General features: G+C 37.9%; 1 protein-coding gene and 2 non-coding genes across 3 annotated transcripts in view; 1 reads left to right on the top strand and 2 right to left on the bottom strand.

Moving 5' to 3' along the window:
* LOC124619265 (aldehyde dehydrogenase, mitochondrial) overlaps nucleotides 1-16,235 on the top strand; it is a 143,364-nt gene that overhangs the window by 97,109 nt on the left and 30,020 nt on the right. The window contains exons 2-6 of the mRNA XM_047145535.1: nucleotides 7,450-7,554; nucleotides 7,721-7,822; nucleotides 11,247-11,412; nucleotides 13,197-13,387; nucleotides 13,470-13,583. Coding sequence (XP_047001491.1) covers nucleotides 7,450-7,554; nucleotides 7,721-7,822; nucleotides 11,247-11,412; nucleotides 13,197-13,387; nucleotides 13,470-13,583 — 678 coding nt within the window. The remainder of the gene's footprint in view (nucleotides 1-7,449; nucleotides 7,555-7,720; nucleotides 7,823-11,246; nucleotides 11,413-13,196; nucleotides 13,388-13,469; nucleotides 13,584-16,235) is intronic.
* On the bottom strand, nucleotides 12,457-12,531 carry Trnat-ugu. Its single transcript has one exon. It is a non-coding gene; the product is annotated as a tRNA-Thr (tRNA).
* Trnat-ugu lies at nucleotides 12,863-12,937 on the bottom strand. The gene has a single exon. It is a non-coding gene; the product is annotated as a tRNA-Thr (tRNA).

Below are 16,235 nucleotides of genomic sequence, written 5' to 3' on the forward strand. Positions count from 1 at the left end.
TCGTGTCAAAAGATGCAATCGCCTTCTCCAAATTGCTCTTCAACAGTGGGAAGCAAGAAGGTGCTTAAAACATGAATGTAGGCCTGTGCTGTGATAGTGCCATGCAAAACAAGTGGTGCAAGTCCCATCCATGAAAAACACGACCACACCATAACACCACTGCCTCCAGATTTTACTGTTGGCACTAGAAATGCTGGCAGATGACGTTCACCGGGCGTTTGCCATACCCACACCCTGCCATCGGATCACCACATTGTGTACTGTGATTCCTCACTCCACAAAACATTTTTCCACTGTTCAGTCGTCCAATGTTTATGCTCCTTACACCAAGTGAGGGGTCGTTTAGGATTTACTGGCACGATGTGTGGCTTATGAGCAGCCGCTCAACCATGAAATCAATTTTCTCACCTCCAACCTACCTGTCATAATACTTGCAGTGCATACTGATGCAGTTTGGAATCCCTGTGTGATGCTCTGGATAGATGTGTTCCCATTACACATTATGACCCTCTTCAACTGTCAGTCTTTGTCAGTCAACAGATGAGGTTGGCCTGTGTGGCATTGTGCTGTATGTGTCCCTTCACATTTCCACTTCACTATCACATCAGAAGCAGCGGACTTAGGGATGTTTAGGAGTGTGGAAATCTTGCATAGAGACGTTTGACAAAAGTGACAGCCGATCACCTGACCACATTGGAAGTCCATGAGTTCTGCGGACCACCCAATTCTGCTCTCTCACGATGTCTAATGACTACTGAGGCCACTGATATAGTGTACCTGGCAGTAGGTAGCAGCACGTTGCATCTAATATGAAAAAGTATGTTCTTGAGGGGGGCTGTTCTGATGCTTTTGATCACATAGTGTACATGTGAAATATGCTAAATATGGGTGAAGCAACAACTATCCTTTTCATAAGTGTTATATATGTGTGAAATGTATTTGAGATTAAAGCCATGGGTAAAAAGCTCATCCTAAACCCCTGGAACGATTTCAGTCAAATTTGGTTCCCATATTAGTTACAGTCTGAGAAGAAATACTGTAGGGTGGTAAGAACCACCAGTGTCCTCTTGGGTTGAGTTTGATAACATGGAGAGAGAAAGGAGAATGAGGTGATGGACAGACATTGAGGAGGGAGAAGGAGGAGGAAGAAGAGGAGGAGGAGGAGGAGGAGGAGGAGGAGGAGGAGGAGGAGGACAGAGATAGTGGAGGGGAAATGGACAGAGAGAGCAAAGAGGAGGAGATGCACAGAGAAAGGAAAGAGGAGAAGATGCTCAGAGAGAGGAGGTGATGAAGAGCCAGAGGGAAAGAGGAAGGAAATGGGCACAGAAAGGAAAGAGGAGGAGATGGACAAAGAGGGGGGGGGGGGAGAAGGAGGAGGACATGGTTACAGAGGAGGGGAGGGGGGAGAGGAGGTGGACTAATAGAAGACTGGAATAAATAAATACCTGGGCAATGCCAGGTTTTACAGTCAGTCTGGTGATAAACTGGTTAAGGTTTAATATTGAAGCAACCAGACTGTCACATTAAGCTGTCGTTTCATGTCAATAGGATGAGAAACTGCTGCAAAACTTTATTTAAATAAGATAATGAGTTTGCTTCCTCTGAGCAAGGAAATGCAAAATAAAATTATAACAAAAACACAATTCCTGGAAAGGGACATTTTCTCAACTCTTAATTATAGCCCTTCATCTTTTATTCTGAATTATTAATTTATGCAATACTGTGAGGAACAAATACAGTTTGTAGTGTCTTATACATCATACTAAAACCAGGGTACAGTAGCCTGCATAAACAATAAAATATTGATTTAGTTGTACTCAAGATTTTTTAGGATGTTACACACCTTGTGATTTATTAATTACAATGGTATTGTTAATATGTTATGTGAGTTAATCAACATAATTCATTTAAGAAATATTTTTTCAGCAGTCTTCCATTTTTATTACATCTGTGTGCACAATTATAAAATTGTTATATCTGCATATAAAGAAATTTCAGAAATGTAGGTTTGGGGGGCGGTAGGGCACAACTTAGACAGTTCTACCAGGGTCACAGGATTACCTCTGTATAGCTTTGATAGGATATGCTAAAAAAGGCAGCATCATTGTCCACATTGTTGAAGAACCACAGACAGAACACAATCTGGACATAAAGACCATGACTGTGGGACTGCTAATGTAATTGTAAGTGCTAAGAGTAAACCTGATGGGTGGATTGTGAAGAATGATGAATCAGGTCGCCATTTGGCCATCCTCATTTAGCCTTTCCTGAATTACATAAGGCAAGTAATCCCTTTGGACATAAAAATACTGATTTCCTTCTCCCAGTCTGAACTTGTGGTCCTATGATGTCATCATTCACAGAAGATTAAATCCTATGCTATGATCCATTTTCACACTGTTCACGCTGATGTCTTTCCATACTCCTACGTGAAACAGCTTTCCAATGGCATACCAACTATTTTGTTTTCATCTCATGTAAATCAAGTGTTAGGCGGTTAGTGCTATCTTGTTCTACAAACAGCATCAATTCCTTAATGTTAAATCATTGACATGGGGCTCAGTTAAATTTTATAGGTTCTGCTCCTCGGAAATTATTTCTTTCTTTCCTTTAAAATTAAAAAATGGCTGATGATGATGATGATGATGATGATGATGATGATGTCTGGGATAGTTTAGCCACCTGAAGCAAGTCTTTCTATGCCACTTCAGTGACTTGTACATCTATGAAGATGAGATGAAATGAATACAACATAACAGCCAGTCTCCAAACAAAGACAATCTCTGAACCTGGGACATGACGATCTAGAGACAGCAGTGCTAACCATTAGACTGTGAAAATACAACTATGGAAGAGTTACAACTACTGGTTTATATAGGAACACTCACTACACTAAATATACACACTAGGCAGAGATCAGAACCAACCAACACACAGAAGGAACCCACAAAACCAGCATGGAAACACAGGCTACAGATCAGAATAGAAAAACTGAGAAAAGACATCAGACAGCTAACACAATTTATAAGAAATGAAATATCAGACAAAAAACGAAAAAGGTTAGGTAAAATCTCACAACAAGAAGCGATAGAGCAATTAGATGAAAAGAAGTAGAAATTACAAGCATTGGCCAAATGACTTAAAAGATACAAAAAAAAATCAAAATAGAAGGAAACAAAACCAAACATTCAACACAAACCAAAAGAGATTTTACCAGACAATAGATAACACACACATCAAAATAGACAATCCACCAAACATAACAGACATGGAACACTTCTGGAGCAACATATGGTCAAACCCGGTACAACATAAGACCTGCACGGTGGATACAAGCAGAAACAGACAAGATGATACCACAAATGCCTGAAGTGATAATTTTGCAACATGAAGTCACCCGAGCAATTAATTCTATGGACAATTGGAAAGCCCCTGGAAAAGATAAAATAGCAAATTTCTGGCTAAAGAAATTCACCTCAACACATTCACATCTAACTAAATTATTTAACAGTTACATTGCAGACCCATACACATTCCCTAATACAATTACACATGGAATAACTTTTCTGAAACCTAAAGATCAAGCAAAATATTAACAATATACAAAATATTAACTTCAGTCATTACACAGAAATTAATGACACAACACAGAACAAAATTATAAATGAGGAACAAAAAGGCTGTTGCAAAGGAGCATGAGGTTGTAAAGAGCAACTGATAATAGATGCAGAGGTGACATATCAAGCTAAAACTAAACAAATGTCGCTACACTACGCATACATTGATTACCAAAACGCTTTTTATAGTGTACCCCACTCGTGGTTACTACAAATATTGGAAATATACAAAGTAGATCCTAAATTGATACAGTTCCTAAACATAGTAACCAAAAATTGGAAAACCACACTTAATATCCAAACAAATTCAAGTAATATCACATCACAGCCAATACAGATTAAGCGTGGAATATACCAAGGAGACTCATTAAGTCCTTTCTGGTTCTGCCTTGCTCTGAACGCACTATCCAACATGCTAAACAATACAAATTATGGATACAATATTACTGGAACATACCAGCACAAAATCACACATTTGCTATACATGGATGATCTAAAACTACTGGCAACAACAAATCAACAACTCAACCAATTGCTAAAGATAACCGAAGTATTCAGCAATGATATAAATATGGTTTTTGGAACAGACAAATGTAAGAAAAATAGCATAATCAAGGGAAAACACACTAAACAAGAAGATTACATACAGCGACTGCATAGAAGCGATGGAAAAAACATATGCCTATAAATATCTAGGATAAAGACAAAAAATAGGAATAGATAATACAAATATTAAAGAAGAACTAAAAGAAAAATATAGACAAAGACTAACAAAAGTACTGAAAACAGAATTGACAGCAAGAAACAAGACAAAAGCTATAAATACTCACACTATACCAATATTGACCTACTCATTTGGAGTAGAGAAATGGAGTAACACAAACCTAGAAGCACTCAATGCACTTACACGATCACAATGCCACAAATATAGAATACATCACATACATTCAACAACAGAAAGATTCACCTTAAGCAGAAAGGAAGGAGGAAGGAGATTTATCGACATAAAAAAACCTACATTATGGACAGGTAGACAATTTAAGAAAATTCTTTACAGAATGTGCAGAAACTAGCAATATACACAAAACAATCACTGATATAAATACATCGGCTACACCATTGCAATTTCATAACCACTTCTACAACCCTTTAGATCACATAACATCAACAGATATGAAGAAAGTAAATTGGAAAAAGAAAACACTACATGACAAGCACCCATATCATCTAACACAGCCACACACCAATCAAGACGCATCCAACACATGACTAAGAAAAGGCAATATATATACAGTGAGATGGAAGGATTCATGATTGCAATACAGGATCAAACAATAAACACCAGATATTACAGCAAGCATATTATTAAAGATCCCAATACCACAACAGATAAATGCAGACTTTGCAAACAACAAATAGAAACAGTAGACCACATGACAAGCAGATGTACAATACTAGCAAATACAGAATACCCAGAAGACATGACAATGTAGCAAAAATAATACATCAACAACTTGCCATACAACATAAACTAATAAAACAACACGTTCCCACATACAAGTATGCACCACAAAATGTACTGGAGAATGATGAATACAAATTATACTGGAACAGAACCATTATAACAGATAAAACAACACCACATAGCAAACCTGACATCATACTCACCAATAAAAAGAAGAAATTAACACAACTAATCGAAATATCCATACCCAATACAACAAATATACAGAAGAAAACAGGAGGAAAAATTGAAAAATACATCCAACTGGCTGAGGAAGACATGTGGCATCAGGATAAAGTTGACATTATACCAATTATACTATCAACTACAGGAGTCATACCACACAATACCCACCAGTACATCAACGCAATACAGCTACATCCAAACGTATATATACAACTACAGAAATCTGTAATTATTGATACATGTTCAATTACCCGAAAGTTCCTAAATGCAATGTAACATATACAGTACAGTTAAAAGGAAGTCACACTTGGTCAAGGTCCACGTCACTTTCCATTTTTAACCAGACATAACGTCTGAGAAAGGAAAGAAATAATAATTATAATAATAATTATATTATTATTATTATTATTATTATTATTACACACTTTACAGGTCTTTTATCGGACCACATGAAACATTCATGACTACTTGTTCTTCCTGTTTTTCCAGTACTCCTTCATTCATTAACTAAAGGCTCTCTTCCTTTCTTCAGTCCACTTTGGTCTTTGGGCTTTAGATGCTGTTTCCTCTGACATCACCTCCCACTTTTACACCTTGTGTCTATAGATGCCTTTGTCCATGACGTCCACTGAATCTATCTGAGCTCTTTCCAGATCAATTTTGACTTTTCATCCAGTGTGTAATGGTCTTGAGTCCCAGTATGTACCTGATGATTTGGCTGGTGGGTCTGGTCTGTGGGAGTCTGCTGATGTGTCCATAAAATTTTAGTTGCCTCTTTCTAATGTCCACTGCAATGTTGGAGAACATCTGTGTGGTGTCCCTGGAGTGATGCCTATATCCTTTGTTTGTGAGTTTTGGTCCAATAATTTAATGATTTTTCTTTCCTGTGTGAGAATGTTCTCAAGGTCAGCCTTTGTGTGTAACATCAATATATCACTGGCATATAGCACCTCAGGTTTGATTACAATTTTGTAGTGACAAATTTTGGTGCAGGTGACAGATGTTTCTTGTAAATACCCTGTGTTTTGTATAAGGCTCTCCTCATTTTCATTATTATTTTATTATTATTATTAATGGAAAAATGAAAAACATCATTTAATTGAAAAAAAATATTTTGTTTCTTTTTAGACTTCAGATATATTGTGTAAAATTTTCCACTCACTGACCTATTATAGGATGCTGCTGGCACCATCATAATTAGTATGATCAGGTGAATAACTTCATTAAAACAGTTTTTTGGTGTACGTGGTTCAGCAACAGTTCTTCTTCCAGTGAATGATGCGTTACATTATTTCATACCAGTGCTAATGTTTTGTATCATTTCTGACTGTGTGTGTGTGAAGCCTGCCCAGATCAATGTCTGCTGTGTGTATTCCAAGCAATTGTTGAAACAGTTCTATCAATGGAGCACTTGTTTGGCAGGACACTGAAAAGTGTCTCTTAAAAATAGGACTGTCGTCTTAGAGCCTCTCGGTTGAACAATTGACCAGTCTTATTCACAAGCGGCTCAAGAATGTAAAGAGTTCTTTCAAATAAGTAAATCCAGAAATATTGATTATAGTAATCAATACAAAAATTTATGAATTCGTAAGAAGTTGTTACATATTCTCACTCATAGCATTAAAACCCATGAAGAGAGGAATTTATCAAAATTAATGAACAGTGATTTTGTACGTAACATTGTTTGTCTGGCCACTCCTATCATTAGGGAGGTGGGCACTAAATATTATTTGCCATGAAAATTCCATTGGTCAGACATGAACCCGGAATCTTGCTTTTTGTAGGCAACATTCTTACTGACTGCATTTGGTGGGCATGATTCATGACCATCCCTCACTATTAAGAGTACTCAGGAATTTTAGGGATTAGTTCACTTGCACTAATGAAATATCCCTTACACATAATGTGCTCGTTGTTTTAGTAGTTATTTTTGCATAACTTTCCGCATCTGTCATCCATTTTTGCAGTTTTCTGTATTGGAAGCTAACGATCAGATGTTTCTGTTTTCTAAAAAATACTGTAAATACTATTCCATCTTGCTGTTCAGTTAAAGCAAAAGATTAGATATGCTGGACTCTTCTCCTTTGTTGCAATAGTGCAAAGACTGAACAGAAAAAACATCATTTTGTCGTTTGTTTTTAGCTCTTCATCAACAACCAGTTTGTGGATGCTGTTTCTGGAAAGAAGTTTGCCACCATCAATCCAGCTACTGGCACAAAGATCATAGATGTTGCCGAAGGTGACAAGGTAATTGAAGAATCCTTTTTCAGTTTTAATATTCTTATAGTGCTTCCGAAAGAAGCTAGTGATACAACACACTTTATTTCAAATATAACTTTGTGTCAAACAATCATTAATATGCTTTGTTTGGACTGAAAGTTTACGTATATAATGTTCTCTGTTGCATTTCCAGGCTGATGTTGATCAAGCAGTTGCAGCTGCCAAGGCAGCTTTCAAAAGAGGATCTGAATGGAGGAATATGGATGCTTCAGCAAGGGGCAAGCTAATGAATAAGGTATGCATAGTTGTAAAGTTTGTCACCAAGTGTGCCAAGTGTAAGCTATCAGTATTTGATTTCATGATAATTCAGTTTTGTTGCATATCACTATTTGAGTTCATGTAAGATTAGTATACTTCAACAATATAATATTGAAAACTTTTCATGCGTCACATCCATGACTGAGTCTGATCTGATGTTGCAGGAACGGGGACAGATAAATTAAAGAAAAAGCCACAGGGGCTGACATTTTGTAGTTTGGTGATGTTTTTGTGAGTCAAATTATTTACAAGTACACTGCAAAAGCAACATGGAACTTTAAATTTTGATAGCTCTAATCAAAAATTAAAGACTCGACAGGAGGTATTGCAATATTCTTTACCAAGTGATCAGAAAGGCTTAAACTATTTGCTATGCACAAAAGATCAAAATTTCAAGAACATAGGCTTCAAATAAATACACTTAGTAAAGAAAATGGACATAGCAGTAAGACAAATTATATAAAATTCAGATAATTACCTACTAACTTCAATGAAGTTTTTCTAATATTAGCTGAAAACACACGGACAAAAAAGACCAGAAAGGAAAAGAGGTCCATCGGACGTGTATTGCAGGCCACCACCAGACATCAGTTTTGCCAAATTATTAATTAAATAGATCACCAGATCCCAGAAAAGCAGTAGCTCTTCTGGCCATGATGGTATTGAAGCTGAAGCACTAAAATCTTGTGCTGACTTGGTGGTGTCCCTTCGAGTTACCTTTGTAACGAGTTGATGAGAAGAGGAGTATTTTCCTGAAAGACTGAAATGTGTGGGGTAGTAACATGTGTGGGGTAGTAACACCCATTTGTGAAAAAAGATGTGATGTGCATGTGAACTCTAATTATAGATCCAACTCCCTCCTTCGTGTGTTCCGTGTCCTCTCTCTTTCTTTTTCTTACAAAAGAACATTGAACAATCTCTGTGAGAATGAATAGCAGCTCATTTCAGCTTCTGTCAAGGTTCCTCTACTAAGAAAGCAATATATCATGTGATGAACATAGTGCTGGTAGAAATAAATAAGAGAAATTACCTTATTGGCGTTTTATGTAATCTTGCCCAGGCCTTTAACTATGCAGATTATGAATTCATGTAGAGAAACTAAAATGTTACAGCATCCGTATGTATATAATAGAGGGGGTGAGGGTACAAATGGTAAAAGTGCTAGCTGAGTAAATGACAAAGATAGTTAAATAGCTAGTTATGAATTATATGAGTTAGTATCGGAATATTGGCTATCTTTTCCTAATGGTTGGTTGGTATGTGTATAGTTGTAGGTATGGTTAGAGGTTGTAATGCCTCTGCACTATTTTTTATAATATACTAAAAATACTTTTACTCCTTGTGTCTTAAAACTGTTTACAGTAAAACAGTTACAAGTGCAATAACATTTTATTTACAGTGCTGTGTTTTTAAAGATTTTTTTTTTTTACAGCGCACATGACGTACATAGTACAATATATGTTCATTGTAAAATGGGAACATGTGTGAAATTAAAGTGAAATTAATATAACAAATTGAAGAGCAATAGGCAAATAGCAGATAAAATGAAAATACCAAAACAAAAATATATTGGTGTGTTTCCAACACATACGAGGGATTATTTGTAGTCATGTCTATAATCCTCTCACAGTCTGTGTCTATGTAATCACAATCATTTCCTTCTGTGGTATGTCTTGAAGAATGTCCTTCCTGGGCAACACTCATGGTGGTATGTCTTGAAGAATGTCCTTCCTGGGCAACACTCGTGGTGGTTTACCATTACATTGTGCATTTTTCAGTCTTCCTCATCCCCTTCTTTGACCATGTCCTGAATCTTTCTCATTGTAACTGCTGTCAGGGAATGGGATTAATTGTTATAGAACTCATGATAAAGTGGAGGGATGTAGTTCTTCATCTCCTGGACAATTTTCCATATCTCAAATTTTATTCCAAACTCATTTTGATACAAAGGCTGCAGAAGAGGTATTGATAGGGGATGAACACTGGGGGTCCTAAAATCCTCTTGTGGTATTCTTCCATTGTATTTTGTTTCCTTTTGTAGGCTTAGCAACTTTATCCTTTGCTATGGTATCCATGGCTTTAATCGAATGGAAGTTTTCTGTTCTCATTTCCACTACGGGAAACGTTCTGCTGATCTGCTTCACTGCATGTCTTGTGGAATGAATACATGTCTGAAGTGTTTCTTTGCCTTTTCATGGAAACCACAGTCTTTCACATTCTGTATGTGTGTGGCAAGTTTAAAGGACCTGTTGTGCTCAATATGCTGATTTGCCTCAAGATGTAAAGGCAGTATTTCAAATATTATAAGGATTCTTAAGTGTATGCATTAGGCTATAGCTGTACTTTCAAAAAAGTACATACCTGAACAGTGATTAAAGACAGCAACAATTGTCATTCTGTTTTACATTTAAATTATACTAGTTCTATTCTAAATGCAGTCCAGGCTTAGAACTTAAATTTTATCATCACAGAGTACAAAGCTATGCAGGAAGTCACATGCACTTCCTTTGCTCTGAAGAGATCCACACTTTAGCTTTCCAGATGTGCATTTAGATAATTTTCTTGTGAAATGTCACTTGCACTACTTATACCACTTGTATTCTTAGCCCCTGAACTGCCAATACATTTAAACTCTCAAAGAATTTCTTATGTATTAGTGAATGTTCTAGATGTTTCTGAATAATAATGGTTGAAATTTTTGTCATTAGTACAATAATTCTGTGCAAAGTTTGGCTGAAAGTTTATACTTTCAGGACCTTGGATCACATCTGTACTAACAAGTGTATATAGTAACTTTAGTAGAGACATCATTTAATCTGTGGAAGAAATGATGCATAACACCACGTTTTCAAATTTTCTACAGAATCGGAGGACACATTCAGTCTTCTTTTGTAGGACGATGTTTCCCTACTACTCTTGATCCATGCTGTTATACTGATACATAAGGTGTCTCAGGAGGAATGATCAATATTCAGGGAAATGACAAGAACGATTATTCAAAACGAAAAAAATGTGTTATCCATGTATGCTCCCCAGACTGACCCAAACTACAATATAAGGATGTAGGCAGTGTGACATATGGACGTTTGGGTTGGTCTCGGGAGCATGCATGTATAGGTGAAGTGGTTCAGGTGGCCACTCACAATAAGTGGGAAATCTAGGTTCAGGCCCAGGTCTAGCACAAATTTTCATATGTCACTATTGGGTAGTAAATTTATACCCAGTACAGCTGATGTCAAGCAATGAGCTGCCAGAGAATTAATTTAGATTTACACTTGAGTTTGAGTGTTTATAGGAACTCTGTAACAGTTCAGTTTGTCGTATTAACATGTACAGTGTGTAACAAATGATGGATCTCATTCTGTTTCATATGTTTCTCATACAAATAATGTTAATTGCAGCTTGCTGACTTGATTCAGAGAGACATTGAGTACCTGGCCAGTGTGGAAACTCTGGACAATGGGAAACCGTATGGAGACTCCCTGTTTGACATCAATATGGCAATTGATACACTTCGTTACTTTGCTGGATGGGCAGACAAAATTCATGGGAATACTATTCCATCAGGTATGAAACTAAAGGAGTAATTCTGTGTTTCATTTGTGTTGTAGCATGTAGTATTAAGATTCCATCATTAGGGAATTATGCATCAACACCAAAGTGTACAGTGTGTTTTACTAACAGTCCCTTGAAGTCTGAAGAGAAATAATGCAGGTATGCTGAACAGTAGAAGGTTGCAACATGTGATCCCTCCATTGAGAATTCATGAAAATTGGATGCAGTTTTAAATTTCATTATCAGGTGGTGCTGGAAACTGTAATCATTGTGCAGTATATTTTAAAGACTGTGCTGCAGCATTGAAATGGCAGTCAGTGAAGAGTTCCACAGGTAACATGTGCCAAGTGGTTGCACAGGTGGAAAGGAGATAGTGAAAATGGAAAATCCAAGGTGGAATGTAACAGTATTATGAAAAGGATAGTTGCTACCCACCATACAGCAGAGGTGCTGAATTGCAGGTAGGCACAACGAGAAGACTGTCAGAAAGTGAGGTTCCGGCCAACAAGGCCTTCATCAGAAATAGACAACTAGAGGTTGAAAATCCGCTTCAGTTGTAAATTTATTTTATTAGCATGACTGGTTTTGGGCTCTCATAAGCCCACACACACACACACACACACACACACACACACACACACACGACCACTGCCTCTGGCTGCTGAGGCCAGACTGCAAGCAGCAGCACATGATGGGAGAGGTAGCTTCAAATGTCACCAGTTAAAACACAGTCCTGTTGCAGTGACACATTGTTATCGACATTGCTTTCTCATCGAAGGAGGCCCAAATACGAAAATGATGAACCAACTATCCAACAAATTTCAGCAGTCAATTATTGTGATGGATACATTTGTTGGCTGCAGGTCAACTGCAATTATACCAGAAAATGGCAAGAAAGTGGTACAGTTATTCAGTGCGTTTCAAGTCGTATCTGTTGACGAGTTGCAGCTGAGTCCCAATTGAGGCCATCAGTTTTGGTATGAAATGATAATTAAATGGACACCCTAGCTGCAAGCAGGCGTTGATATACTTCATTGGGGACATGCTGAAAATTTGTGCCCCGACCGGGACTCGAACCCGGGATCTCCTGCTTACATGGCAGACGCTTTATCCATCTGAGCCACCGTGGGCACAGAGGATAGTGCGTCTGCAAGGACTTATCCCTTGCACGCTCCCCGTGAGATTCACAGTCCCAACATGTCCACACCACTACATTCGTAGTGCGCCTAATAGATGTTTGCCCATCATACTCATTACTCGTGGCAGATTAATCTACCAAGTCCCGTACGAGTTCGGGCATAGCGTGTGCGTTCGCACAAGAAGGTCAATGGCCGGGAAGCCATATTTTTAACTATATATGACGGTAGTATCTGTTCCCAAAAGAACAGTTACCGTGGATGACCATGCAGCCTAGCTGCAAGCAGGCGTTGATATAGTTCATTGGGGACATGTTGAAAATGTGTGCCCCGACCGGGACTCGAACCCGGGATCTCCTGCTTACATGGCAGACGCTCTATCCATCTGAGCCACCGTGGGCACAGGCACTGCTACCAATCAGCTGTTGACCCAAATCAACCAGCCATTGGCACAACGTGCTTCTGAGCACAACATCCTGAGTTTCACCCATGCCCTCTATATCGTTCCCAACAACATCGCATTTTTTGAATTATATAGAAGAGAGCTGTCGTTGCGATGCCTGCTCCAGTTGAGTTTAACATAATTGAATTTTCTGAATTTTTGAATTCTGTTGTGATTTAAAGTTAATTATTTTTATGTAATTTATTTCATGACCACAGATGGAAATTTCTTCACATATACACGAAAGGAGCCAGTGGGTGTGGTGGGGCAGATTATTCCGTGGAACTACCCTATTCTGATGTTGGTCTGGAAGTGGGGCCCTGCTCTGGCTGCTGGCTGTACCATTGTACTGAAGCCTGCCGAGCAGACGCCACTCACAGCTCTGTATGTGGCTGCACTTACCAAAGAGGTTGGTGTAGCTAAGTCAAGAATCAGTTTTCACATTCCAATGACTGTGCCCTCTTATCTGTGATATGTTTTTATTGTTTTAGGCAGGGTTTCCCAATGGTGTTATCAATGTAATAACAGGGTTTGGACCAACAGCTGGTGCTGCTCTTTCTATGCATCCTGACATCAACAAAATTGCATTTACTGGATCTACTGAGGCAAGTATTCCACTTTTCTATAAGATATCGCTGGCAGTGTGTTACATTATGATTAATAACAGTAACTACATCATGTGTCTTCTGTAACTTGTTTTATATCCCAGAACCAGACTTACTATAGATCAGTAGATTCACACAGATGTAAAACAGCCACAGCATTCACCCAGGATTTTTTTCATCTTCTAAAAGGATAGGAAAGGTTCCTGGAACTAGGATTGTAGATGGATTAGATAGAAAATTTCACAGGTTTCTGAGTTTGGGAGAGACAGCAGGATAGGAAGAGATAAAAGTGAATAATGAAATATCAGGAACAGATGAGATTAAAAAATACGTAGAGTGAGAAATGGTAGAGAGGGTAATCTTTCAGACTGAGATAAGGGAAGGAGTGGAAAATTCCACAGCTAAAATAGTTGTATATACAACTTTTAACATTCATTAAGTGTTGTTAGGGCTCCACAAGACACCAATACTTTGGGGACCTGCCCTGGTCCATGATTGTTCAACCACTGGCCACAAGCCATGAAGAATGGTTGAAGCTAGTTGCAAGCTGTGTACATCTCACTTGTTATCACAGATGTAACCCGTAGAATTGATCTGGTGGATCTGGGGAGCACTCTAAAGGCTGTCAAGTGTTCCTCAAACCATTCTGACACAATATGGGAGCTGGATGTAGTCTTGTGGAAGGCATAGGTTGCCTGCAATGTGCAGACAACTGAAGTGATGGATATGGTTGGGCACTAGAATCCTGTATAATACAACAGTGAGACATATTGTGAGGCATTTGTCATTTCATTCCGTGTAAACATTCTCCACTGTCGTAACTGCGGTGCTGCGGCAAGGGGAGTTTGTCTTGTTTTGTTTCACATAGTCATTCTCTGCTATCGGTGTACAAATGTGAATATGGCTTGTCAGATCCAGTGTCATTTCTCCATTCTTCAAGCACTCAGTGGCAGTATTCCTGCACCCACACATCATTGTGACGTATGACACACAGTGAACAGAGTTGTATCAGTGGAACAGTGTTTTCTATAGCCCATGGTGAGGTAGTGGTTCTTGATGGTATATAATTATAGTTGTCCAGCTGAGCTCTACCTTCTTTTCGCGTACACTACAGGAATGCTCACTTCTCCCTATCTGAATATCAGTCAACAAAAACTGAAGTTGAAGTTGTGGAAGTTGGACAAATGTGCAATCCTCGCTAATGCTTTCTGATTATTTTTTGTAAGGAAGGGTTACACACTGTCATGTTATTGCCTTGAAGTTTTGCTAGGTTAAACTATATAGGTTACACTAGTGGTCCTGCTGTTGATATTCTAAGTGTGTCAGGTTCATAAATTAATAATAAGCGAGAAGTCCCTTAGAATCAGTAATGGTTCCTAACACCAGTGATTTAAGATTTGATGAGCTGGTTATTTATTCATCAATGAAAAATAACAAATAAAACTGGTGACCTTACAAAAAGCAGAGGGATATGGTATTAAATAAACTGAATAATAATAATAATAATAATGATGATGATGATGGATGATGATGGATGATGATGATGATGATGATGATGATGATGATCAGCTAGTCGTATAATAATAATAATAATAATAATAATAATTGCCCGCCCACAATGGTAACGACACTGCTAGCCAACTGGAAAATGATTTAAATCCAAATAGAGGTGTTTTGCAGGATATGCTTCCTGCAACCACCCTAGAAGGAAAACAAAGACAGAGGATGAGATGGTCAGATGAAGTTAATCGACACCTCATGTTCTGTTATTACCAAGCAACAAACCTAGGAACCAACACAACTGGATACAGATCACAAGTATACACAACATTTATTACCAGATACCCGGAATTAAAATTTTTAACAGAACAACGACTAGCTGATCAGATCCGTGTAATAATAAAAAATAACAGGATACCCCAGTCAGAATTAGAAAACATCAAACAACAAGTACAACAAATACTGGAACAAAATAATGTGCAATCAGAAGAAGAAGAAAATTCAGTAATGGACTCAAACATCCCAGAGCAAACAAACAAAGACCAACACGCATCAATTAAACAATCAGAGGAAAACGAAATCTTAAGACAGCCACCAGAACAAGCACAAATAGAACACGAAGAGACACACGTGTTAGATATAGAAGAGAAATTTCAGCTGACATATATAGAATACAAAGACACAGATACAGACATCAGACCATTCTTGCATAGACCGCCAAATAACCCACAAGTCGAAACAACAATAAAAACTATCAACACAATCATACACAACAAAATAAATGAAAATACAACTATGGAAGAGTTACAACTACTGGTTTATATAGGAGCACTCACTACACTAAATATACACACTAGCCAGAGATCAGAACAAACCAATACACAGAAGAAACCCACAAAACCAGCATGGCAACACAGGCTACAGATCAGAATAGAAAAACTGAGAAAAGACATCGGACAGCTAACACAATTTATAAGAAATGAAATATCAGACAAAAAACGAAAAAGGTTAGGTAAAATCTCACAACAAGAAGCAATAGAGCAATTAGATGAAAAGAAGCAGAAATTACAAGCATTGGCCAAACGACTTAGAAGATACAAAAAAAGTGAAAATAGTAGGAAACAAAACCAAACATTCAACACAAACCAAAAG

Source organism: Schistocerca americana, chromosome 1, assembly GCF_021461395.2.
Source record: "Schistocerca americana isolate TAMUIC-IGC-003095 chromosome 1, iqSchAmer2.1, whole genome shotgun sequence".
NCBI classification, from domain to species: domain Eukaryota; kingdom Metazoa; phylum Arthropoda; class Insecta; order Orthoptera; family Acrididae; genus Schistocerca; species Schistocerca americana.